General features: G+C 70.5%; 2 protein-coding genes across 2 annotated transcripts in view; both read left to right on the plus strand.

Moving 5' to 3' along the window:
- The window catches only part of FLNC (filamin C), a gene marked incomplete at its 5' end in the record, with an annotated part of 47160 nt that extends 28265 nt beyond the window's left edge, over nt 1–18895 (plus strand). The window contains 21 exon segments of the mRNA XM_082309608.1: nt 269–458; nt 1278–1301; nt 1386–1633; nt 2517–2604; nt 2710–2850; nt 3014–3142; nt 3261–3434; nt 3912–4073; nt 4670–4873; nt 5855–6007; nt 6109–6231; nt 7710–7952; nt 10928–11197; nt 11911–12048; nt 12898–13013; nt 14236–14365; nt 15558–15734; nt 17184–17221; nt 17223–17403; nt 17503–17718; nt 18638–18895. Coding sequence (XP_082165734.1) covers nt 269–458; nt 1278–1301; nt 1386–1633; nt 2517–2604; nt 2710–2850; nt 3014–3142; nt 3261–3434; nt 3912–4073; nt 4670–4873; nt 5855–6007; nt 6109–6231; nt 7710–7952; nt 10928–11197; nt 11911–12048; nt 12898–13013; nt 14236–14365; nt 15558–15734; nt 17184–17221; nt 17223–17403; nt 17503–17718; nt 18638–18825 — 3333 coding nt within the window. The 3' untranslated portion in view covers nt 18826–18895.
- A 1635-nt stretch (nt 18896–20530) lies between these two features.
- ATP6V1F (ATPase H+ transporting V1 subunit F) lies at nt 20531–23101 on the plus strand. Its single transcript, XM_082311084.1, has 2 exons — nt 20531–20736; nt 22022–23101. Exons 1-2 carry the CDS (start codon nt 20579–20581, stop codon nt 22221–22223), a joined length of 360 nt encoding a protein of 119 aa, XP_082167210.1. The 5' UTR covers nt 20531–20578; the 3' UTR covers nt 22224–23101.
- The last annotated feature ends 278 nt before the right edge of the window (nt 23102–23379 follow it).

Here is a 23379-nt window from a genome sequence, read left to right on the forward strand (position 1 = left end):
GGTGCTGCTCTGGCTCCCATGCTATGGGGCGCTGAGACCCACGTGGTGCATGAGTCCCATCCTGGCACCCATGCCATTGGGTGCTGAGCCCCATAGGGAGCTCTTACACCCAGTTAATGGGGTGCTGAGCCCCGTAGGGTGCCCTGGCCCCCGTGGCATGGGGCACCGAACCCCATGTGGTGCCGTGGCACCCACGCCATGGGGTGCTGAGCCCCATGGGGTGCCCTGGCCCCATGGCAATGGGTGCTGAGCCGGGCGGTGCCCGCAGGACCCCGAGGGGCAGCCCAAGAAGGCGGCGATCCGGGACAACGGGGACGGCACCTACACAGTCTCCTACGTCCCCGACCTGCCGGGGCGCTACACCATCACCATCAAGTACGGGGGGGACGAGATCCCCTGCTCCCCCTTCCGCATCCACGCCGTGCCCTCCGGCGACGCCAGCAAGTGCCTCGTCACAGGTGGGCCCTGCCCCACGGCATCCCCACGCTGCCCCACGGCATCCCTCGCTGCCCCATGGCATCCCACTGCTGCCCCACGGCATCCCCACGCTGCCCCATGGCATCCCACTGCTGCCCCATGGCATCCTCCTGCTGCCCCACGGCATCCCCATCCTGCCCCATGGCGTCCCTCGCTGCCCCACAGCATCCCCCTGCTGCCCCACGGCATCCCTCGCTGCCCCACAGCATTCCCCTGCTGCCCCACAGCATCCCCCTGCTGCCCCATGGCATCCCTCGCTGCCCCATGGCATCCCACTGCTGCCCCATGGCATCCCATGCTGCTCCATGGCATCCCACTGCTGCCCCACGGCATCCCCACACTGCCCCACGGCATCCCACTGCTGCCCCATGACATCCCATCCTGCCCCATGGCATCCCATGCTGCCCCACAGCATCCCCATCCTGCCCCATGGTGTCCCTCGCTGCCCCACGGCATCCCCCTGCTGCCCCACGGCATCCCCATGCTGCCCCATGGCATCCCTGTGCTGCCCCATAGCATCCCGCCCACTGCTCCGTGGTACCCCCACGCTGCCCCACGGCATCCCCCCCCCCCCGCCCAGGCACCCCTGCCTTGCCCCACGCCACCCCATGGCTGCCCCCCCCCACCCCACGCCCCCCCACACCCTCCCCACTGCACCCCCCACCCCACCGCTGCCCCCCAGCCCTCCCCCCCCCGCCCCACGGCGCAGAGCAGGACACGTCGGCCCCCCGGCCCCCCAACCGGCGCCCCCCAACCCCGCCCCGGCCCCTTCTCACGTGCTTTTCCCTGCTCTCTTTCAGTATCCATTGGGGGCCACGGACTGGGTAAGTGGCGCCGGGGGTGGGGGAAGCCGGGGGGCTGGGCCGGGGGGTCCCCGCGACCTTGACCCCCCCCAAACCCCCCCGTAGGCGCCTGCTTGGGTCCCACCATCCAAATCGGCGAGGAGACGGTGATCACGGTGGACGCCAAGGCGGCCGGGCAGGGGAAGGTGACCTGCAAGGTGTCCACCCCCGATGGGGCCGAGCTGGACGTGGACGTGGTGGAGAACCACGACGGCACCTTCGACATCTACTACACCGCCCCCGAGCCCGGGAAATACGTCATCACCATCCGCTTCGGCGGGGAGCACGTCCCCAACAGCCCCTTCCACGTCCTGGTGGGTGTCGGTGGGGGCACCACGTGGGGCAGAGCAGTGGGGCCGTGGTGGGCACCGTGGGGTTGGGAGCCCATGGTGGGCACCATATGGCAGAGAGTTTGGGCCATGGTGGGCACCGTGGGGTTGGGAGACCATGTGGGGCACCGTGGGGCAGAGCAGTGAGGCCATGGTGGTCATCATGGGATTGGGAGACCATGATGGGCACCATGGGGCAGAGCAGTGGGGCCATGGTGGGCACCATGGGGTTGGGAAACTGTGGTGGTCACCATGGTGTTGGGAGACCATGGTGGACACCACGGGGTTGGGAAACTGTGGTGGTCACCATGGGGTTGGGAGACCATGGTGGACACCATGGGCCAGAGCACCGATGCCATGGTTTGGAGACTGTCATGGACATCATGGGGCAGAGCGCTGGGGCCACGGTGGGCGCCATGGGGCTGGGAGGTCACGATGGGCATCACGGGGCTGGGAGGCCATGATGGGTGCCATGGGGCTGGTGCCATGGTGAGCACCATGGGGTTGGGAGACCATGGTGGACACCACGGGGCAGAGAGTTGGGCCATGGTGGACACCATGGGGTTGGGAAACTGTGGTGGTCACCATGGAGTTGGGAGACCATGATGGACACCATGGGCCAGAGCACCAATGCCATGGTTTGGAGACTGTCATGGACATCATGGGGCAGAGTGCTGGGGCCATGGTGGGCACCATGGGGCTGGGAGGTCACGATGGGCACCATGGGGCTGGGGCCGTGGTGGGCACCATGGGATTGGGAGCCCATGATGGGCACGATGGGGCTGGGGCCGTGGTGGGCACCATGGGGTGGGGAGCCCACGATGGGGTGCCGTGGTTCTTACACCTCCTCTCTGCCCCACGGCGTCAGGCCACGGAGGAGCCCCCCGCCACCGCTGAGAACCTCCGGCCCTTCAACCTCGTCATTCCCTTCACCGTGCAGAAGGGCGAGATCACAGGTACGGGGCGGGGTTATGGGGGGCGGCGCGTGGGGCGGGCCGTGGGGCGCAGTGGGGCGCGGGCCAGCCCCCCACCCCGGTGCCCGGCTGACGCGGTGGCCCCAGGGGAGGTGCGGATGCCCTCGGGGAAGACGGCGCGACCCAACATCACCGACAACAAGGACGGGACGGTGACGGTGCGCTACGCCCCCACCGAGAAGGGGCTGCACGAGATGGACATCCGCTACGACGGCAACCACATCCCCGGTGAGACCACGGCGGGCACTGGGAGCCACTGGGAGCCACTGGGAGGTGGCTGAGCCAGGCTGATGCCACCTCGCCCCGGTTGGGCACCCGTGGGTTGAGCAGCCCGCCCCGGGGCGGGGTGTCCCCACGGGGTCCCTGACCGCCGTCCCCCCCGTGTCCCCAGGGAGTCCCCTCCAGTTCTACGTGGACGCCATCAACACCCGGCACGTGAGCGCCTACGGGCCGGGGCTGAGCCACGGCATGGTCAACAAGCCCTGCACCTTCACCATCGTCACCAAGGATGCCGGGGAGGGTGAGTGGTGGCCAAGGGGGGCACCACGGGGTCTGGGAGGGTTTTGGAGACCCCCCAAGGCCACCGGGAGGGGCTGGAGACCCCCAATGCCTCCTGACGCCCGCCCGGTGCCCCCCAGGCGGGCTCTCGTTGGCGGTGGAAGGTCCTTCCAAGGCGGAGATCACCTGCCAGGATAACAAGGACGGGACCTGCACCGTGTCCTACCTGCCCACCGCCCCCGGGGACTACAACATCATCGTCCGCTTCGATGACAAGCACATCCCGGGCAGCCCCTTCACCGCCAAGATCACCGGTGAGCCGGGACCCCGTGGTCTTGGGGATCCCACCGAGGTCCTTGGGACCTCCATAGGGCCAGGGAGACCCCTGCGTGGTCGTGGCCATGGGGGCACCTGCATGGTCATGGGGACACCTGCATGGCCACTGGGAACCATCACACGGCCGTGGTGTCCCTGTCCATCCCTGGCCACCAGGACCCCATCACATGGCCATGGGGACCTCATGGGGCCTTGGGGATGCCATCACATGGCCACGGGAACTTTGTGGGGCCTTGGGGACGCCACCACATGGCCGTGGGGACCCCATCCACTCCAAGACCCCATCACATGGCCTTGACTGGCCCTGCGTGGCCACCGGGACCCCATCACATGGCCCAGGGGACCTCGTGGGGACCCTGTCACGTGGCCTTGGGGACCCCATCCATCTCCAACCCCGGAGACCCCACCCAGCTCGGGCTGCCATCCCCTCGGCCCTGCTGATGGCATCTCCGTAGGGGACGACTCCATGCGGACGTCCCAACTCAACGTGGGCACCTCGACGGACGTCTCGCTGAAGATCACGGAGACGGACCTGAGCCTGCTGACGGCCAGCATCCGGGCGCCGTCGGGCAACGAGGAGCCCTGCCTGCTCAAGCGGCTGCCCAACCGCCACATCGGTGCGTGGGGGACACGGGGACGGGGGACGTGGGGACACCAGCGACGTGCACATGTGGGGCCAGGAGGATGTGGGCGCAGGAGAACTGGGACATGGGGTGGAGGGTGGTGGGAGAGGGTGATGTGGGACTTGGAGACGTGGGACAGGGGACGACAGGGCTGTGGGGTCACAGGGATGGGTGGCCCTGTGGCATTGGGTGCCCGGGGCTTGGTGGCCATGGCCAGAGCACATTGCTGGTGCCCAGGGGCTGGTGGTGGTGGCCAGCGGCTGGTGGTGGTGGCCAGGGGCTGGTGGAGGTGGCCGGGGGCTGGAGCAGGTGGCCAGGGCTGGTGGAGGTGGCCAGGGGCTGGTGGTGGTGGCCAAGGGCTGGAGGTGGTAGCCAGGGGCTGGTGGTGGTGGCCAAGGGCTGGTGGAGGTGTTTGGGGGCTGGTGGTGGTGGCCAGGGGCTGGAGGTGGCCAGGGGCTGGTGGAGGTGGCCAGGGCTGGAGATGGTGGCCAGGGCTGGTGGTGGTGGCCAGGGGCTGGTGGAGGTGTCTGGGGGCTGGTGGTGGTGGCCAGGGCTGGAGGTGGTGGCTGACGGTGGTGTCCCCTTCCCAGGCATCTCCTTCACGCCCAAGGAGGTGGGCGAGCACGTGGTGAGCGTGAAGAAGAGCGGGCAGCATGTCACCAACAGCCCCTTCAAGATCCTGGTGGGGCAGTCGGAGATCGGGGACGCCAGCCGGGTGAAGGTGTGGGGCAAGGGGCTGGTGGAAGGTCACACGTTCGAGGTGTCCGAGTTCATCGTGGACACCCGCAGCGCCGGTAAGACCACGGTCCCCAGGGCCACGGGTGGGGATGGGGCTGTGGGACAGGGATTGCCATGGTGTGGTCACGGCTGGGATGAGATGGTGGCCATGGCCATGGCCATGGCCAGGAGGGGATGGTGGCCGTGGTTGTGGCTGGGATGCAATGGTGGTCATGGCGATGGCCAGGAGGGGATGGTGGCCGTGGTTGTGGCTGGGATGCAATGGTGGTCATGGCGATGGCCAGGAGGGGATGGTGGCCGTGGTTGTGGCTGGGATGCAATGGTGGTCATGGCAATGGCCAGGAGGGGATGACGGCTGTGGTCATGGCTGGGATGAGATGGTGGCCATGGTTGTGGCTGGGATGAGATGGTGGCCATGGCCATGGCCAGGAGGGGATGGTGGCCGTGGTTGTGGCTGGGATGAGATGGTGGCCATGGCCATGGCCAGGAGGGGATGGTGGCCGTGGTCGTGGCTGGGATGAGATGGTGGCCATGGCCATGGCCAGGAGGGGATGGTGGCCGTGGTTGTGGCTGGGATGAGATGGTGGCCATGGCCAGGATGCGATGGTGGCCATGGCCACGGCCAGGATGGGATGGTGGCCGTGGTTGTGGCTGGAGTGTGGTGGTGGCCATGCCTGTGGCCAAGGTGGGATGCTCGCTGTGGCTGGGGTTGGATGGTGGCCGTGGTGGTGGCATGGCCAAGGCCCAGATGGGACGGTGGCCAAGGCCATGCCATGGCTGTGGTCAGCATAGGATGGGGTGGTGACCGTGGTGGTGGCTGAGCTGGGGTGGTGGCCATGGTTATGTCCATGGTGTGGCCATGGCCAGGAAGGGATGGTGGCCGTGGCCATGGTGCAGCCATAGCCAAGAGGGTGATGCTATGGTGACCATGGCTATGGCAAGGTCATGGCCAGGATGGGGTGGTGGCCGTGGCGTGACCATGGCCAGGACGGGGACAGCAGTGGGCCATCTCCGAGCGTGTCCCCGTGGCTGCCCAGGCTACGGCGGGCTGGGCCTGTCCATCGAGGGTCCCAGCAAGGTGGACATCAACTGCGAGGACGTGGAGGACGGCACCTGCAAGGTCACCTACTGCCCCACCGAGCCCGGCAACTACATCATCAACATCAAGTTTGCCGACAAACACGTCCCAGGTGGGGACGGGGGGGACGGGGACGGGGACGTGGCACCGGGGGGCCGGGAGCCCTGGGTCCCCTCTCGGTGGCCAGGTCCCTGAGGTGGCCGTCACCCGCAGGGAGCCCCTTCACGGTGAAGGTGACGGGCGAGGGGCGCATGAAGGAGAGCATCACGCGCCGGCGGCAGGCCCCCTCCATCGCCACCATCGGCAGCACCTGCGACCTCAACCTCAAGATCCCAGGTAGGGGCTGGCCTTCCTCCCCCTCCTCCTCCTCCTCCTCCTCCTCCTCCTCCTCCTCTTCTTTGTCCTCTTCCCCAGTGGGGCTCGGGGACGGGGACGCGTCTCGGCCGCTCCGGCTCTGATTTCCGCCTCCTTCTTCCTTCTCTCCCCGTCCGTCCGTGCGTCCGTTCCCCGTGTCCGTCCGCGTCTGCCCGTGCCCTTCCGTCCGTCCGTGCCTCCGTCCGCGCGCCCGTCCGTGCGTCCCTGCGGGTGTGCCGCCGTCCGCCTGCGCATCCGTCCACGTCTCCGGCCATGCCTCCGTCCGCGCCTGCGTCTGTCCACACGCGTCTGCTTGCGCCTGTGGTCATCCCTGCGTCCGCCCATCTGCGCATCCATCCGTCCCTACCTCCATCCCTGTGTCCATCCGTCTGTCCGTCCATCCCTGTGTCCATCCCCACGTCCATCCCTGTGTCCATCCATCCCTGCATCCACCCCTACGTCCATCCCTGCGTCCATCCCTGTCTCCATCCCTCCACATGTCCATCCCCGTGGCCATCCACATGTCCATCCATGTCTCCATCCACCCCTGTCTCCATCCCGACGTCCATCCATGTCTCTATCCATGTCTCCATCCATCCATGTGTCTGTCCATCCATCCCCATGTCCATCCACCAACGTCTTGATCCATCCATGTCTCCATCCGTCCCTGTGTCCATCCACCTGTGTCCATCCACATGTCCATCCACGTGTCCATCCCTGTCTCCATCCCTGTCTCCATCCACATGTCCATCCATGTCTCCATCCCTGTCTCCATCCACATGTCCATCCATGTCTCCATCCACCCCTGCATCCATCCCTGTGTCCATCCACGTGTCCATTCATCAATGTCTCCACCCCTGTGTCCATCCACATCTTCATCCATCCACGTCTTTATCCATCCACGTCTTTGTCCATTCACGCCTCCGTCCATCCATGTCTCCGTCCATCCCTGTCTCCATTCCTGCATCCATCCACGTCTCCATCCATCCACGTCTCCGTCCATCCACGTCTCCATCCATCCACGTCTTTATCCATCCACGTCTCCATCCATCCCTGTCTCCATTCCTGCATCCATCCACGTCTCCATCCATCCACGTCTTTATCCATCCACGTCTTTATCCATCCACGTCTCCGTCCATCCACGTCTCCGTCCATCCACGTCTCCGTCCATCCACGTCTCCATCCATCCCTGTCTCCGTCCATCCCTGTCTCCATCCACATCTCCATCCATCCCTGTGTCCATCCACATCTCCATCCATCCACATCTCCATCCATCCATGTCTCCATCCATCCCCGTGTCCATCCCTGTGTCCATCCCCGCCTCCATCCCTGCGTCCACCCACGTCCCCATCCCTCCCCACCCCTCCCGCGCACCCGCCCACGCTCCCATCCGTCTGCCCGTCCGCCCCTGCCCCTGTCCCGTCACCGTCACCGTCACCGTCGGGCGCGGCGGCCGGCAGGGAACTGGTTCCAGATGGTGTCGGCGCAGGAGCGCCTGACGCGCACCTTCACGCGGAGCAGCCACACCTACACGCGCACCGAGCGCACCGAGATCAGCAAGACGCGGGGCGGCGAGACCAAGCGGGAGGTGCGGGTGGAGGAGTCCACCCAGGTCGGCGGGGACCCCTTCCCCAACGTCTTCGGGGGCTTCCTGGCCCGCGAGGGCCTGGGCTCCTTCGGCTCCATCGCCCGCGCCCAGGAGGGTGGGTGCCGCCGCGGGGCGGGGGCGCGCGGGGGGGCGGGGGGTGCGGGGAGAGGGTGTGCGGCAGGGCGGGGTGCGCTGGTGCATGGGTGCTGGGCGTTTGCACGGGTGCTGTGCTTGCACGGGTGCTGGGTGTGTGGGGACAAGGCGTGCAGCTGGGCTGGGTGCGCTGGTGCACGGGTGCTGTGCTTGCACGGGTGCTGGGTGTGTGGGGAGCAGGCGTGCAGCTGGGCTGGGTGCGCTGGTGCATGGGTGCTGTGCTTGCACGGGTGCTGGGTGTGCGGGGAGTGGGTATGCAGCAGGGCTGGATGCGCTGGTGCATGGGTGCTGTGCTTGCACGGGTGCTGTGCTTGCACGGGTGCTGGGTGTGCTGGGAGCAGGCGTGCAGCTGGGCTGGGTGCGCTGGTGCATGGGTGCTGGGTGTTTGCACGGGTGCTGTGCTTGCACGGGTGCTGGGTGTGCTGGGAGCAGGCGTGCAGCAGGGCTGGGTGTGCTGGTGCATGGGTGCTGTGTGTTTGCACGGGTGCTGTGCTTGCACGGGTGCTGGGTGTGCGGGGAGTGGGTGTGCGGAAGGGCTGGGTGCGCTGGTGCATGGGTGCTGTGTGTTTGCATGGGTGCTGTGCTTGCGCCAGGGCTGCGTGTGCAGAGGAGTGGGTGTGCAGCTGGGCTGGGTGCGCTGGTGCACGGGTGCTGTGCTTGCACAGGTGCTGGGTGTGCAGAGGAGTGGGTGTGCAGCAGGGCGGGGTGCGCTGGTGCATGGGAGTGCGCTTGCATGGGTGCTGGGCTTGCACGGGTGCTGGGTGTGCGGGCAGCGGGCGTGCAGCAGGGCCGTGCTTGCACCAGGCCTGGGTGTGCTGGTGCATGGGAATGGGCTTGCACGGGTGCTGTGTGCTTGCAGGTGAGTGCACTTGCACCAGGGCTGTGCTTGCACGGGTGCTGGGTGTGCAGGGGAGTGGGCTTGCACCAGGGCTGGGTGCACGAGTGCATCAGAGTGCTTGCACGAGGGCCGTGTGCGTGCAAGGGAGCGCGCTTGCACTGGCGCTGGGTGCACTGGGGCACGGCAGCGTGCTTGCACGGGGGCTGTGTGTGCTCGCACAGCAACGCGCTCGCACAAGGGCTGGATGTGCGTTTGCACGTGGGAGTGTGCTTGCACGGGGCCGTGCGTGCTCACACAGCGCTGCGGGCACGCTTGCACAATAGCGCGTGCTTGCACGGGGCTGCCTGCTTGCACAGAAGTGTGCTTGTGCAAGGGCTGGATGTGTGTTTGCACAGGGGCTGTGTGTGCTTGCACGAGGGCTCGCACTCACAGGAGAGGTCGTGTGCTTGCACGGGGGCTGCGTGTGCTCACGGGGGCCGTGCGCCCTTGCACAAGGGCCATGTGCTCACACCAGGGGCCAGCACGGCCCCTCCCACCCCCGCCTGCGCGTGCCCCTCGCACGAGGCCTCGCACGAGGCCGGGACACGCGCCTGTGTCCCAGCAGCTCCGGGGGCCACGCTCGCTCGCGCCAGGCCGCCTTTGCACGCGCACCGCGCGTGCAAAAAGAGGGGGTGCGCGCCCGTAGCAGGAGCGTGCAAACTCGCAGGCGTGCGCGCACGTGCAAGCACGCGGGGGGGGCGCAGGTGCTTGCAAGCGTGCACGCGTCCTTTGCACCGGGGTGCGCAAGCGGGCGGGCACAAGCGTGCAAACTGACGGGGCCGTGTGCGCGCCGTACGCGGGCGCTTGCAAGCGTGCAAACGCAGGCGCGCGCTTGCAAGCACGCGCCTGCGTTTGCACGCTTGCAAGCGCAGAGGTGGCCTTTGCACGAGGGCGGGCGCTCCCCGGGGGGGCTGGGGGTGGCGGGGGGGTCCCTGGTGACAGGGTGACAGGATGCCATGGTACTGGGTGCCGTGGTGCTGGGGTGCCCTGGTGCCAGGGTGCTGGGGTGCCATAGTGACAGGGTGCCGGGGTGCCACGGTTACGTGGTGCTGGGGTGCCGGGGTGCCCTGGTGCCGTGTTACCAGGGTGATGGGACACCAGGGTGCCGTGGTTACGCGGTGATGGGTGCTGGGGTGCCGGGGTGCCAGGCTGACAGGGTGCCATGGTTACGTTGTGATGGGGTGCCCTGGTGCCAGGGTGCCACAGTGACAGGGTGACAGCGTGCCGGGGTGCCAGGACGATGCGGTGCCAGGGTGCCACGGTTGTTTGGTGATGGGGTGCCGGGATGACGGGATGACAGGGTGCCCTGGTGCCATGGTACCAGGGTGATGGGACACCAGGGTGCCGTGGTTACATCCTGGGGTGACAGGCTGACAGGGTGACAGGGTGCCATGGTGACATGGTGATGGGGTGCCTGGTGCCATGGCACCAGGACAAAGGGGTGCCGGGGTGCCGGGGTGCCGGGGTGCCACGGTTACGTGGTGCTGGGGTGCCGGGGTGCCCTGGTGCCATGGTGCCAGGGTGATGGGACACCAGGGTGCCGTGGTTACATGGTGATGGGGTGCTGGGGTGCCCTGGTGCCATGGTGCTGGGGTGCTGGAGTGACAGGCTGACAGGGTGCCAGGGTGCCAGGGTGCCAGGGTGCCATGGTGCTGGGGTGCCCTGGTGCCATGGTACCAGGGTGATGGGACACCAGGGCGCCGCGGTTACGTGGTGCTGGGGTGCTGGGGTGCCGGGGTGCCCTGGTGCCACGGCGGCGGGGTGCTGGGGTGCCGGGGTGATGGGGTGCCAGGCTGACGGGGTGCCAGGCTGACAGGGTGCCAGGATGACAGGGTGCCATGGTGCCAGGGTGCCGGGGTGCCCTGGTGCCATGGTGTCGGGGTGATGGGGTGCTGGGGTGCCGGGGTGCCAGGCTGACCGGGTGCCAGGATGACAGGGTGCCATGGTGCTGGGGTGCCGGGGTGCCCTGGTGCCACGGCGGCGGGGTGCTGGGCCGGCGGGGCGCCGCGGTTCGCCGGCGGCAGGGCGCCGGTGTGAGGGGTGCCCCGGTGTCCCCGCAGGCGAGGCGTCCCCGCAGGAGCTGGCGGCGCAGGTGCTGAGCCCCTCGGGGCAGCGCTTCGAGGCGGAGGTGGTGGCGGGGGGCGCGGGGGTCTACAGCGTCCGCTTCGTGCCCCAGGAGATGGGCGCCCACACCGTCAGCGTCAAGTACCGGGGGCAGCACGTGCCCGGCAGCCCCTTCCAGTTCACCGTCGGGCCCCTGGGCGAGGGGGGCGCCCACAAGGTGCGGGCGGGGGGCACCGGCCTCCAGCGCGGCGTGGCCGGCGTGCCAGGTACGGGCGGGGGGCTATGGGGGCGATGGGGGCTGTGGGGGTGATGGGGGGCGGGGGGGCGATGGGGGTGTGGGGGCGATGGGGGCTGTGGGGGTGATGGGGGGCGGGGGGGCGATGGGGGTGTGGGGGCGATGGGGGCTGTGGGGTCAATGGGGGGTGTGGGGGCGATGAGGGGGGTGTATGGGTGCTATGGGGGGTGTGGGGGCAATGGGGGGGTGCAATGTGGGGGTATGGGTGCAATGGGCGGGATATGGGTGCATTTGGGAGGTGTGGGTGCAAGGGGGGTATGGGTGCAATGGGGGGATATGAGTGCTATGGGGGGTATGGGTGCAAGGGGGGGTATGGGTGCAAGGGGGGTGCAATGGGGGGTATGGGTGCAATGGGGGGGTATGGGTGCTATGGGGGGTATGGGTGCAATGGGGGTGCAATGGGGGGTATGGGTGCTATGGGGGGTATGGGTGCAATGGGGGGGTGCAATGGGGGGTATGGGTGCTATGGGGGGGATATGGGTGCTATGGGGGGTATGGGGGCAATGGGGGGGTGCTATGGGGGGGATATGGGTGCTATGGGGGGTATGGGGGCAATGGGGGGGTGCTATGGGGGGGCATGGGTGCATCTGGGGGCCGTGGGGCCACGGCGGGCGGGGGCGGCGCTGGCCCCGGGGAGCCGGCGGAGGCCGGGGGCACCCATGGGCGTCCGTCTGTCCCCCCCAGCCGAGTTCAGCATCTGGACGCGGGAGGCGGGGGCCGGGGGCCTCTCCATCGCGGTGGAGGGGCCCAGCAAGGCCGAGATCGCCTTCGAGGACCGCAAGGACGGCTCCTGCGGCGTCTCCTACCTCGTCCAGGAGCCCGGTGCGTCCGGGGGCCCCCGCGGCCCCGGCCCCCGCAGCGCGGCCACGGAGCCTGGGCCAGGCGGGACCGCGCGGGGGTGTCCCCAGGCCAGGGTGTCACCATGTGAGGGTGTCCCCGTGCGAGGGTGTCCTCGTGCGAGGGTGTCCCCAGGCCAGGGTGTCCCCAGGCGAGGGTGTCCTTGTGCGAGGGTGTCCTCGTGCGAGGGTGTCCCCAGGCCAGGGTGTCCCCATGTAAGGGTGTCCCCACGTGAGGGTGTCCCCAGGCCAGGGTGTCCCCATGTGAGTGTGTCCCTGTGCAAGGGTGTCCTTGTGCGAGGGTGTCCCCGTGTGAGGGTGTCCTCGTGTGAGGGTGTCCCCAGGCCAGGGTGTCCCCGTGTGAAGGTGTCCCTGTGCAGGGGTGTCCCTGTGCAAGGGTGTCCCCAGGCCAGGGTGTCCTTGTGCAAGGATCCTCTCCATGCAAGGGTGTCCCCATGCGAGGGTGTCCCCATGTGAGGGTGTCCTTGTGCAAGGGTGTCCTTGTGCGAGGGTGTCCCCAGGCCAGGGTGTCCCCGTGTGAGGGTGTCCCCGTGTGAGGGTGTCCCCACACGAGGGTCCTCCCCGTGCAAGGGTGTCCCTGTGCAAAGATGTCCCCATGCAAGGGTGTCCCTGTGCAAGGGTGTCCCCACGTGAGGGTCCTCCCCGTGCAAGGGTGTTCCTGTGCGAGGGTCCTCCCCATGTGAGGGTCCTCCCAGTGTGAGGGTGTCCCCGTGCAAGGGTGTCCCCGTGCGAGGGTGTCCCCAGGCGAGGGTCCTCCCCGTGCGCGGTGTCCCCGTGCGCGGTGTCCCCGTGCGAGGCCCCCGTCTGTCCCCAGGTGACTACGAGGTCTCCATCAAGTTCAACGAGGAGCACATCCCCGACAGCCCCTTCGTGGTGCCCGTGGCCTCCCACTCCGACGACGCCCGGCGCCTCACCGTCACCAGCCTCCAGGTGCCCGGGGACACGGGGACACCCGCTCGCACCCCCGTGGCATCCTTGGGTCCCCCGTGGCACCTCAGGGCCACCTCGCACCCCCGTGGCACCCTTGGGACCCCCGTGGCACCCCTGGGCCCCCTCGCACCCCCGTGGCACCCTTGGGTCCCCCGTGGCACCCCTGGGCCCCCTCGCACCCCCGTGGCACCCTTGGGTCCCCCGTGGCACCCCTGGGCCCCCTCGCACCCCCGTGGCACCCTTGGGACCCCCGTGGCACCCCTGGGCCCTCTCGCACCCCCGTGGCACCCTTGGGACCCCCGTGGCACCCCTGGGCCACCTCGCACCCCCGTGGCACCCTTGGGACCCCTCCTGCTGCCACCCCTGGTGCCACCCCTGTGCCCCCCATGCTGACCCCGTGCCACCTCTGCTGCCACCCCTGGGTCCCTCGTGTCACCCCAGGGCCACCTTGCACCCATGTGTCACCCTTGGGACCCCCCCGGTGCCACCCTTGGTGCCACCCCTGTGCCCCTCATGTCACCCCTGGTGCCACCCCTGGGTCCCTTGTGTCACCTTGTGTCACCCCAAAGCCACTTTGCACCCCTGTGGCACCCTTGGGACCCTCCCAGTGCCCCCCATGCTGACCCCGTGTCACCCCCAGTGCCACCCCTGGGTCCCTCGTGTCACCCCAAGGCCACCTTGTCCCCCTGTGTCACCCTTGGGACCCCCCCTGGTGCCACCCCTGTGTCCCCCATGTCACCCCCGGTGCCACCCCTGGGTCCCTCGTGTCACCCTGGGCCACCTTGTGTCACCCCAAGGCCACTTTGCACCCCTGTGGCACCCTTGGGACCCCGCCAGTGCCCCCCATGCTGACCCCGTGTCACCCCCGGTGCCACCCCTGGGCCCCTCGTGTCACCCTGGGCCACCTTGTGTCACCCCAAGGCCACCTTGCCCCCCTGTGGCACCCTTGGGACCCCCCCAGTGCCCCCCATGCTGACCCCGTGTCACCCCCGGTGCCACCCCTGGGCCCCTCGTGTCACCCTGGGCCACCTTGTGTCACCCCAAGGCCACCTTGCCCCCCTGTGGCACCCTTGGGACCCCCCCAGTGCCCCCCATGCTGACCCCGTGTCACCCCTGGTGCCACCCCTGGGTCCCCCGTGTCACCCTTGGGCCACCTCGTGCCCCCCCGAGCCCCCCCGCTCCCCGGGGTCGGTGCCAGCCCCGTGTCCCCGTGTCCCCGCAGGAGACGGTGACGGTGAACCAGCCGGCCTCCTTCGCGGTGCAGCTGAACGGGGCGCGCGGCGTCATCGACGCCAAGGTGCACACGCCCGCCGGCGTCGTGGAGGAGTGCTACGTCTCCGAGCTGGACAGCGGTGGGACGCGGGACAGGGGGACAGGGGGACAGGGGACAGGGGGACGTGGGGATGTGGGGACCTGGGGACATGGGGACACAGGGACGTGGGGATGTGGGGACATGGGGACGTGGGGCATGGGGACATGGGGACACGGGGACACGGGGATGTGGGGACATGGGGACATGGGGACATGGGGACACGGGACATGGGGACAGGGGGACACAGGACATGGGGACGTGGGGACGTGGGGCATGGGGACATGGGGACACGGGGACATGGAGACGTGGGAATGTAGGGACGTGGGGCATGGAACATGGGGCATGGGGACATGGGGACAGGGGGACACAGGACATGGGGACGTGGGGACGTGGGGCATGGGGACATGGGGACACGGGGACATGGAGACGTGGGAATGTGGGGACGTGGGGCATGGAACATGGGGCATGGGGACATGGGGACAGGGGGACACAGGACATGGGGACGTGGGGACATGGGGCATGGGGACATGGGGACACGGGGACATGGAGACGTGGGAATGTGGGGACGTGGGGCATGGGGCATGGGGACACGGGGACACAGGGACGTGGGGACATGGGGATGTGGGGACGTGGGGCATGGGACATGGGGACGTGGGGACATGGACATGGGGACAGAAGGACATGGGGACACGGAGACATGGGACATGGGGATGTGGGGACATGGGGATGCAGGGACGTGGGGACACAGAGATGTGGGGACATGGGGCATGGGGACACGGGGACACAGGGACATGGGGTGTGGGGACAGGGGACACGGGGACATGGGGCGTGGGGGCATAGGGATATGGGGACACAGGGGATGTAGGGAGATGAGGGCATGGGGCATGGGGACATGGGGATGGGGACATGGGGACAGGGGACATGGGGACACAGACATGAGGACATGGGGACACAGGGATATGGGGACACGGGGACAGGGTGTGGGCACGTGGGGGCATGGGGACACAGGGATGTGGGGACATGGGGACACAGAGACATGGGGACATGGGGACAGGGGGCATGGGGACACGGGGACATGGGGATGTGGGGACACAGGGATGCAGGGACACGGGGACATGGGGTGTGGGGGCATGGGGACGTGGGGACACGGGGCGTGGGGACATGGGGCTGTGGGGCCACGGGGAGCGGGTGCCGCGGTGTCGGGGCGGCCGGTGACGCGGTGCCGCCCCCAGACAAGTACGCCATCGGGTTCCTGCCGCGGGAGAACGGGGTGCACTCCATCGACCTGCGCTTCAACGGCCGCCACGTGCCCGGCAGCCCCTTCAACATCCGGGTGGGCGAGCAGAGCCAGGCCGGGGACCCCGGCCTCGTCACCGCCTACGGCCCCGGCCTCGAGGGCGGCCTCACAGGTGACACCGCTCGCGGGGGACCTGGCGCCGGGGGGGGAGGCGGCCACGGTCAATAGCGTGGCCGCGGGAGGGTGGCGATGGGGACGGGGCCGTGGTAGGGGGGACACGGCCATGGGGAGGTGGCAACTGGGACACAGCCGTGGTAGGGGGGACATGGCCATGGGGAGGTGGCAATAGGACGTGGCTGTGGTAGGGGGGACACGGCCATGGGGAGGTGGCAACTGGGACACAGCCGTGGTAGGGGGGACATGGCCATGGGGTGGTGGCAATAGGACGTGGCCGTGGTAGGGGGGACACGGCCATGGGGTGGTGGCAATAGGACGTGGCCGTGGTAGGGGGGACACGGCCATGGGGTGGTGGCAATAGGACGTGGCCGTGGTAGGGGGGACATGGCCATGGGGAGGTGGCAATAGGACGTGGCTGTGGTAGGGGGGACACGGCCATGGGGTGGTGGCAATAGGACGTGGCTGTGGTAGGGGGGACACGGCCATGGGGTGGTGGCAACTGGGACACGACCGTGGTAGGGGGGACACGGCCATGGGGTGGTGGCAATAGGACGTGGCCGTGGTAGGGGGGACACGGCCATGGGGAGGTGGCAATAGGACGTGGCCATGGGGACGTAGCTGTGGGGCGGTGGCAATGGCCATGGCCATGGTCAATACCATGATCGTGGGAGGGTGGTGATGGGGACGTGGCCGTGCCCATGGGGTGGTGGCAACAGGGACATGGCCGTGGCATGGAGCCACAGCTCTGGGGTGATGGCCGTGAGGACATGGCCATGGGGAGGTGGCAATGGGGACATGGCCATGGTAGTGGGGACATGGCTCTGAGGTGGTGATGATAGGACGGGGCCATGGGGACGTAGCTGTGGGGCGGTGGCAACGGCCATGGCCATGGTCAACACCGTGGCCATGGGAGGGTGGTGATGGGGACGTGGCCATGCCCATGGGGTGGTGTCAATGGGGCCATGGCCGTGGGGAGGTGGCAATGGGGACATGGCCGTGGCAATGGGGCCATGTCCATGGCGCAGGGCCACGGCTCTGGGTGGTGGCAATGGGGCCATGGCCATGGGGAGGTGGCAATGGGGACATGGCCGTGGCAATGGGGCCATGTCCATGGCATGGGGCCACGGCTCTGGGTGGTGGCAATGGGGCCATGGCCATGGGGTGGTGGCAATGGGGCCACGGCCACGGCGCGGGGCCACGGCTCTGGGTGGTGGCAATGGGGCCATGGCCATGGCGTGGGGCCACACCTCAGGGTGGTGGCAATGGGGACACGGCCACGGCGCGGGGCCACGGCTCCGGGTGGTGGCAATGGGGCCATGGCCATGGCGTGGGGCCACACCTCAGGGTGGTGGCAATGGGGACACGGCCACGGCGCGGGGCCACGGCTCCGGGTGGTGGCCGTGGGGCCGCGGCGCGGTGCCGGCCCCTGACCCGCCTGCCGCAGGCGTGTGCTCGGAGTTCCTGGTGAAGACGGCCAACGCGGGGGGCGGGCGCGCTGGCCGTCACCATCGACGGCCCCTCCAAGGTGAAGCTGGACTGCGTGGAGTGCGCCGAGGGCCACCGCGTCACCTACACCCCCATGGCCCCCGGCAACTACCTCATCTCCATCAAGTACGGCGGCCCCCACCACATCGTCGGTAGCCCCTTCAAGGCCAAGGTCACCGGTACGGACGGGGGGGGGGGGTGACAAGGGGTCCCCAGGGTGGTGGGATAGGGGGGTCCCCACGGCGAGGCGGGGGCTGACGGTGTCCCCGCGTCCCCAGGCCCGCGTCTGTCGGGGGGACACAGCCTCCACGAGACGTCGACGGTGCTGGTGGAGACGGTGACGCGGGGGGGGACGGCGTCGCGGGGACCCCCCGCCTTCGGGGGGCTCCCCAAGTTCTCCTCGGACGCGGGGAAGGTGGTGGCGCGGGGGCCGGGGCTGGCCACCGCCTTCCTGGGCCAGAAGAACCACTTCACCGTCGACTGCAGCAAGGCCGGTGCGTGGCGGGGGGGCCTGGGGGGGCTCGGGGGAGCCTGGGGGGTCCTGGGGGGTCCTGGGGGGGCTGGGAGGGGGGAGAATGGGTCATTAGGAGGGTTTAGGGGTTCTGGGGGGGGTCTAAAGGGGTCCTGGGGGGCCTGGGAGGGGAGGGAATGGGTCATTAGCGGGGTTTGGGGGGTGCTGGGGGGTCTCAGGGGGTCCCGGGGGTCCCAGGAGGGGAGGAGATGGGTCATTAGGGGGGGGCTGGGGGCTTCTGGGGGGTCTCAGGGGGTCCCGGGGGTCGCGGGAGGGGAGGAGATGGGACATTAGGGGGGTTTGGGGGGTCCTGGGGGGTCCTGGGGCGTCTCGGGGGGGTCCCGGGGGTCTCAAGGGGGTCCCGGGGGTCCCAGAAGGGGAGGGGATGGGTCATTAGGGGGGTTTGGGGGGTCCTGGGGGGCCTGGGAGGGGAGGGAATGGGTCATTAGCGGGGTTTGGGGGGTGCTCGGGGGTCCCGGGGGGTCCCGGGGGTCCCGGGAGGGGACGGGGCACTGGGGGTTGGGGGGTCCCGGGGGTCCCGGGAGGGGAGGGGACGGGGCGCTGGGGGTTGGGGGGTCCCGGGGGGTCCCGGGGGTCCCGGGAGGGGAGGGGACGGGGCACTGGGGGTCCCGGGGGGTCCCGGGGGTCCCGGGAGGGGAGGGGACGGGGCGCTGGGGGTTGGGGGGTCCCGGGGGGTCCCGGGGGTCCCGGGAGGGGAGGGGACGGGGCACTGGGGGTCCCGGGGGGTCCCGGGGGTCCCGGGAGGGGAGGGGACGGGGCGCTGGGGGTTGGGGGGTCCCGGGGGGTCCCGGGGGTCCCGGGAGGGGAGGGGACGGGGCACGGGGGGTTGGGGGGCGGGGGTCTCCCGGGCAGGGTGAGGACCCCGCGCTGCCCCCCCCCAGGCACCAACATGCTGATGGTGGGGGTCCACGGCCCCAAGACCCCCTGCGAGGAGGTTTACGTCAAACACGTGGGCAACCGCATCTACAACGTCACCTACACCGTCAAGGAGAAGGGCGACTACGTCCTCATCCTGCGCTGGGGGGACGACAACGTCCCCGGGAGCCCCTACCGCGTCACCGTCCCCTGACCCCCCCGCGGCCGGGGGGCCCGGGGGGCCCGGGGGGGCCGGGCCCATCAATAAAGCACTGGGAGACTCAGGGTGCTGCGCTTGTTGAGGGGGCTGGGGTCCGGGGGGGGCCCGGGGGGGGTCAAGGGTGTCCTGGAGGGGTCTGGGGGGTCCTGGGGGGGGTCTTGGGGGGTCCTGGGGGGGTCCGGTGGCGTCCTGGGGGGTCCTGGGGACGTCTTGGGGGGTCTTGGGGGGGGTCCTGGGGGGTCCGGGGGGGGTCTTGGGGTTCTGGGGGGGGTCCTGAGGCAGGACACTGGGGTCCTGGGGGGATCTTGGGGGGGTCTCTTGGGGGGGTCTGGGGGGTCCTGGGGGAGGGTCTTGGGGGGTCCTGGGGGGGTCCGGTGGCGTCCTGGGGGGTCCTGGGGGCGTCTTGGGGGGGGGTCCTGGGGGGTCCGGGGGGGGTCTTGGGGGGGTCCTGGGGTTCTGGGGGGGGTCCTGAGGCAGGGCACTGGGGTCCTGGGGGGTCCTGGGGGGGGGGGGGGATCCTGGGGTTCTGGGGGGTCCTGGGGGGCCCTGGGGGGATCTTGGGGGTGTCTGGTGGGTCCTGGGAGGTCCGGGGAGGGTCTTGGGGGGGTCCTGGAGTTCTGGGGGGTCCTAAGGCAGGACACTGGGGTCCTGGGGGGTCCTGAGGGGGGTCCTGGGGTTCTGGGGGGGTCCTGAGGCAGGACACTGGCGTCCTGGGGGGTCCTGCGGAGTGTGGGGGGTCCTGGAGGGGTCCCGGGGGTCCTGAGGCAGGACACTGGGGTCCTGGGGGGTCCTGAGGGGGGTCCTGGGGTTCTGGGGGGGTCCTGAGGCAGGACACTGGCGTCCTGGGGGGTCCTGCGGAGTGTGGGGGGTCCTGGAGGGGTCCCGGGGGTCCTGAGGCAGGACACTGGGGTCCTGGGGGGTCCTGAGGGGGGTCCTGGGGTTCTGGGGGGGTCCTGAGGCAGGACACTGGCGTCCTGGGGGGTCCTGCGGAGTGTGGGGGGTCCTGGAGGGGTCCCGGGGGTCCTGAGGCAGGACACTGGGGTCCTGGGGAGGTCCTAGGGGGGTCTTGGGGTCCTGGGGGTTCCTGGGGGGGTCCTGGGGTCCTGGGGGGTCCTGAGGCAGGACACTGGGGTCCTGGGGAGGTCGGGGGGGGGGTCCTGGGGTCGTCTTGGGGTCCTGGGGGGTCCCGGGGGTCCTGAGGCAGGACACTGGGGTCCTGGGGGGTTCCTGGGGGGGTCCTGGAGTGTCTGGGGGGGGTCCGGCGCAGGACACTGAGTCCTGGGGGGGGCTGGGGGGGTCCGGGTCAGGATGCTGGGGTCCAGGGGGGTCCTGGGGGGGTCCTGGGGGGGGTCCTGGGGGGTCCCGGGGGGGTCCGGGGGCCCTGGGTGCCCTGGGGTCCGGGTCAGGACCCCGCCACCCCCCCGCCTCCTCTCAAGGTCGCGGCGCCCTGCGCATGCGCGCAGCCGGGACGGGCGCTGGAGGCGTGGCCACGGCGGAGGGGGCGTGGCCAACTGGTGGGCGTGGCCAGATCCCAGCAACGGGGCCAGCGGCGGGGCGGGGCGGGGCCAGCAGCAGGGGTGGGCGTGGCCAGAACGACGGGGCGGGGGGCGCCAGCGCCGTTGCCCGGGCGACGGTGGGCGTTGTCGAGGGGCGGGAGGGGGGCGTGTCCTGCGCGGCGGCGCATGCGCGGCGGCCCCGCTCCCCGCCGCTGTCGCCGCTGTCGCCGCCGCTGTCGCCGCCGTGGGCCATGTCGGGGCGGGGGAAGCTGATCGCGGTGTTGGGGGACGAGGACACGGTGACCGGGTTCCTGCTGGGGGGGGTGGGCGAGCTGGACAAGCACCGGCGGCCCAACTTCCTGGTGGTGGAGAAGGAAACCAGCCTGGCCGAGATCGAGGAGACCTTCCGGTGGGGGGGGCGGGGGGGACGGGGGGGGTAACGGGAGGGGGGGGGGGTAACGGGGGTGGGGGGGGGTCCCGGGGATTGGGGGGGTCCCGGGGGGGGGTAACAGGGGAGGGAGGGGGTGCCGGGGGGGGTCCCCGGGGGGGGGGTGGACGGGGGGGGGGGGGTAACGGGGATTGGGGGGGTCCCGGGGTGGGGGGGGGTAACGGGGGTGGGGGGGGGTCCCGGGGATTGGGGGGGTCCCGGGGGGGGTAACAGGGGAGGGAGGGGGTGCCGGGGGGGTCCCCGGAGGGGGGGGGTGGACGGGGTGGGGGGGGTAACGGGGATTGGGGGGGTCCCGGGGTGGGGGGGGTAACGGGGGTGGGGGGGTCCCGGGGATTGGGGGGGTGCCGGGGGGGGGTAACAGGGGAGGGAGGGGGTGCCGGGGGGGTCCCCGGGGGGGGGGGGTGGACGGGGGGGGGTAACAGGGATGGGGGGGTGCCGGGGGGTCCTCCGGGGGGGGGGGTGGACGGGGGGGGTCTCAGGGGGAGGGGGGTCCCGGGGGTGGGGGGGTAACGGGGGAGGGGGGGAGGTCCCGGGGATTGGGGGGTTAACGGGGTTGGGGGCGTAACAGGGGATGGGGGGGGTCTCAAGGGGAGGGGGTGTCCCGGGGGGGGGGGATACGGAGGGGGGGGGTCTCAGGGGGGTCCTGGGGGGGTCCCCGGGGGTGGGGGGGGTCCTGGGGGTAGGGGGGCACAGGAGGGAGTCTCAGGGGGAGGGGGGGTCCTGGGGATTGGGGGGTCCGGGGGGGGTGGATGGGGGGGGTCTGAGGAGGAGGGGGGGGTCTCAGGGATTGGGGGTCCCGGGGGTGGGAGGGGTAAGGGGGGATGAGAGGGGTCCCGGGGGTGGGGGTGGGGGTAAAGGGGGATGAGGGGGGGTCCCGGGGATTGGGGGGGGTCCCGGGAGATACGGGGGGTCCAGGGGGTTGGGGGGGGGTTCCTCGGGAGTGGGGGGGGGGTCCCAGGGTATTGGGGGGGTCCGAGGGATAGAAATGGGGGTGTCCGGGGGTTGGGGGGGGGTCCCGGGGCATGGGGGGGGGTCCCGGGGATGCCCCCCATCCCTGGGGGGGGGTGTGGAGCAAGGGAAGGGGGAAAAGGGGGGGTCCGCGGGGGTCCCAGGAGCTCGGGGGGGGCCTGGGGGTGCCAGGAGGCCCCAGTTTGGGGAAAGGGGAGTCCCGGGGGTCTCAGGGGTCCCTGGGGGGGTCTCGGGGGTCCCTGGGGGGTCCCAGCGCTGACCCCCCCGCGCCCCCCAGGAGCTTCCTGAGCCGGGAGGACATCGGGATCATCCTGATCAGCCAGTGCCTGGCGGAGCTGATCCGGCACGCGGTGGAGGCGCACGCCCGGCCCCTGCCCGCCGTCCTGGAGATCCCCTCCAAGGAGCACCCCTACGACCCCGCCAAGGACTCCGTCCTGCGCCGCGCCCGCGGCCTCTTCACCCCCGACGACCTCCGCTAGAGGCGCCCCCCCCGCCCCAGGGGTCCCCGTCCCGCCCCAGGGTGCTGCTGGGGGTCCACACCCCACCCCAGGGGTCCCTGTCCCACCCCTGGGTGCTGCTGGGGGTCCCCGTCCCACCCTAGGGGGTCCCTGTCCCACCCCAGGGTGCTGCTGGGGGCCCCCATCCCACCCCAGGGGTCCCTGTCCCACCCCTGGGTGATGCTGGGGGTCCCCGTCCCACCCTAGGGGGTCCCTGTCCCACCCCAGGGTGCTGCTGGGGGCCCCCATCCCACCCTAAGGGGCCCCCATCACACCCCTGGGTGCTGCTGCGGGTCCCCATCCCACCCTAAGGGGTCCCTGTCCCACCCCAGGGTGCTGCTGGGGGTCCCTGTCCCACCCCTGGGGTCCCTGTCCCACCCCAGGGTGCTGCTGGGGGTCCCTGTCCCACCCCGGGGGTCCCTGTCCCACCCCAGGGTGCTGCTGGGGGTCCCTGTCCCACCCCGGGGGTCCCTGTCCCACCCCAGGGTGCTGCTGGGGGTCCCTGTCCCACCCCGGGGGTCCCTGTCCCACCCCAGGGTGCTGCTGGGGGTCCCTGTCCCACCCCGGGGGTCCCTGTCCCACCCCAGGGTGCTGCTGGGGGTCCCCGTCCCACCCCTGGGTGCTGGGGGGCCGGTGGGTGCCCCGTGACCCTGTCTCAGCCGTCCCGTGACGGGCGCTGGCAGGGGAAGTGCCACCGCTGCCGGATCCTGCCCGCTGCTGCCGGATCCTGCCCGCCGCGGCCGGGGGGTGGCGGGGGGTGGGGACACCCCAAGGACACGAGGCGCTGGTGTGGTGTCACCGTCACCGTCTGTATTGTGTCACCCCCCCCCGTGTCCCCAACACGCGCTGTCACTGCTGGCCGCCTGCTCTGCTCCGTGGGGCGCCGGTGGGGATGGCGGTGGGGACAGCCCTGGGGACAGCCCTGGGGACAGCCGTGGGATGGTGATGGGGACGGTGGTGGGGACAGCCCTGGGGACAGTGGGACAGTGATGGGGACAGCCATGGGATGGCAGTGGGGACAGTCGTGGGGACAGCCGTGGGACAGCGATGGGGACAGCCGTGGGGACAGCTGTGGGATGGCAGTGGGGACAGCCGTGGGGACGGCTGTGGGGACAGCGGTGGGACGGTGATGGGGACA

Source organism: Platalea leucorodia (assembly GCF_965183815.1).
Source record: "Platalea leucorodia genome assembly, chromosome: 4".
In the NCBI taxonomy this organism is placed as follows: Eukaryota; Metazoa; Chordata; class Aves; order Pelecaniformes; family Threskiornithidae; genus Platalea; species Platalea leucorodia.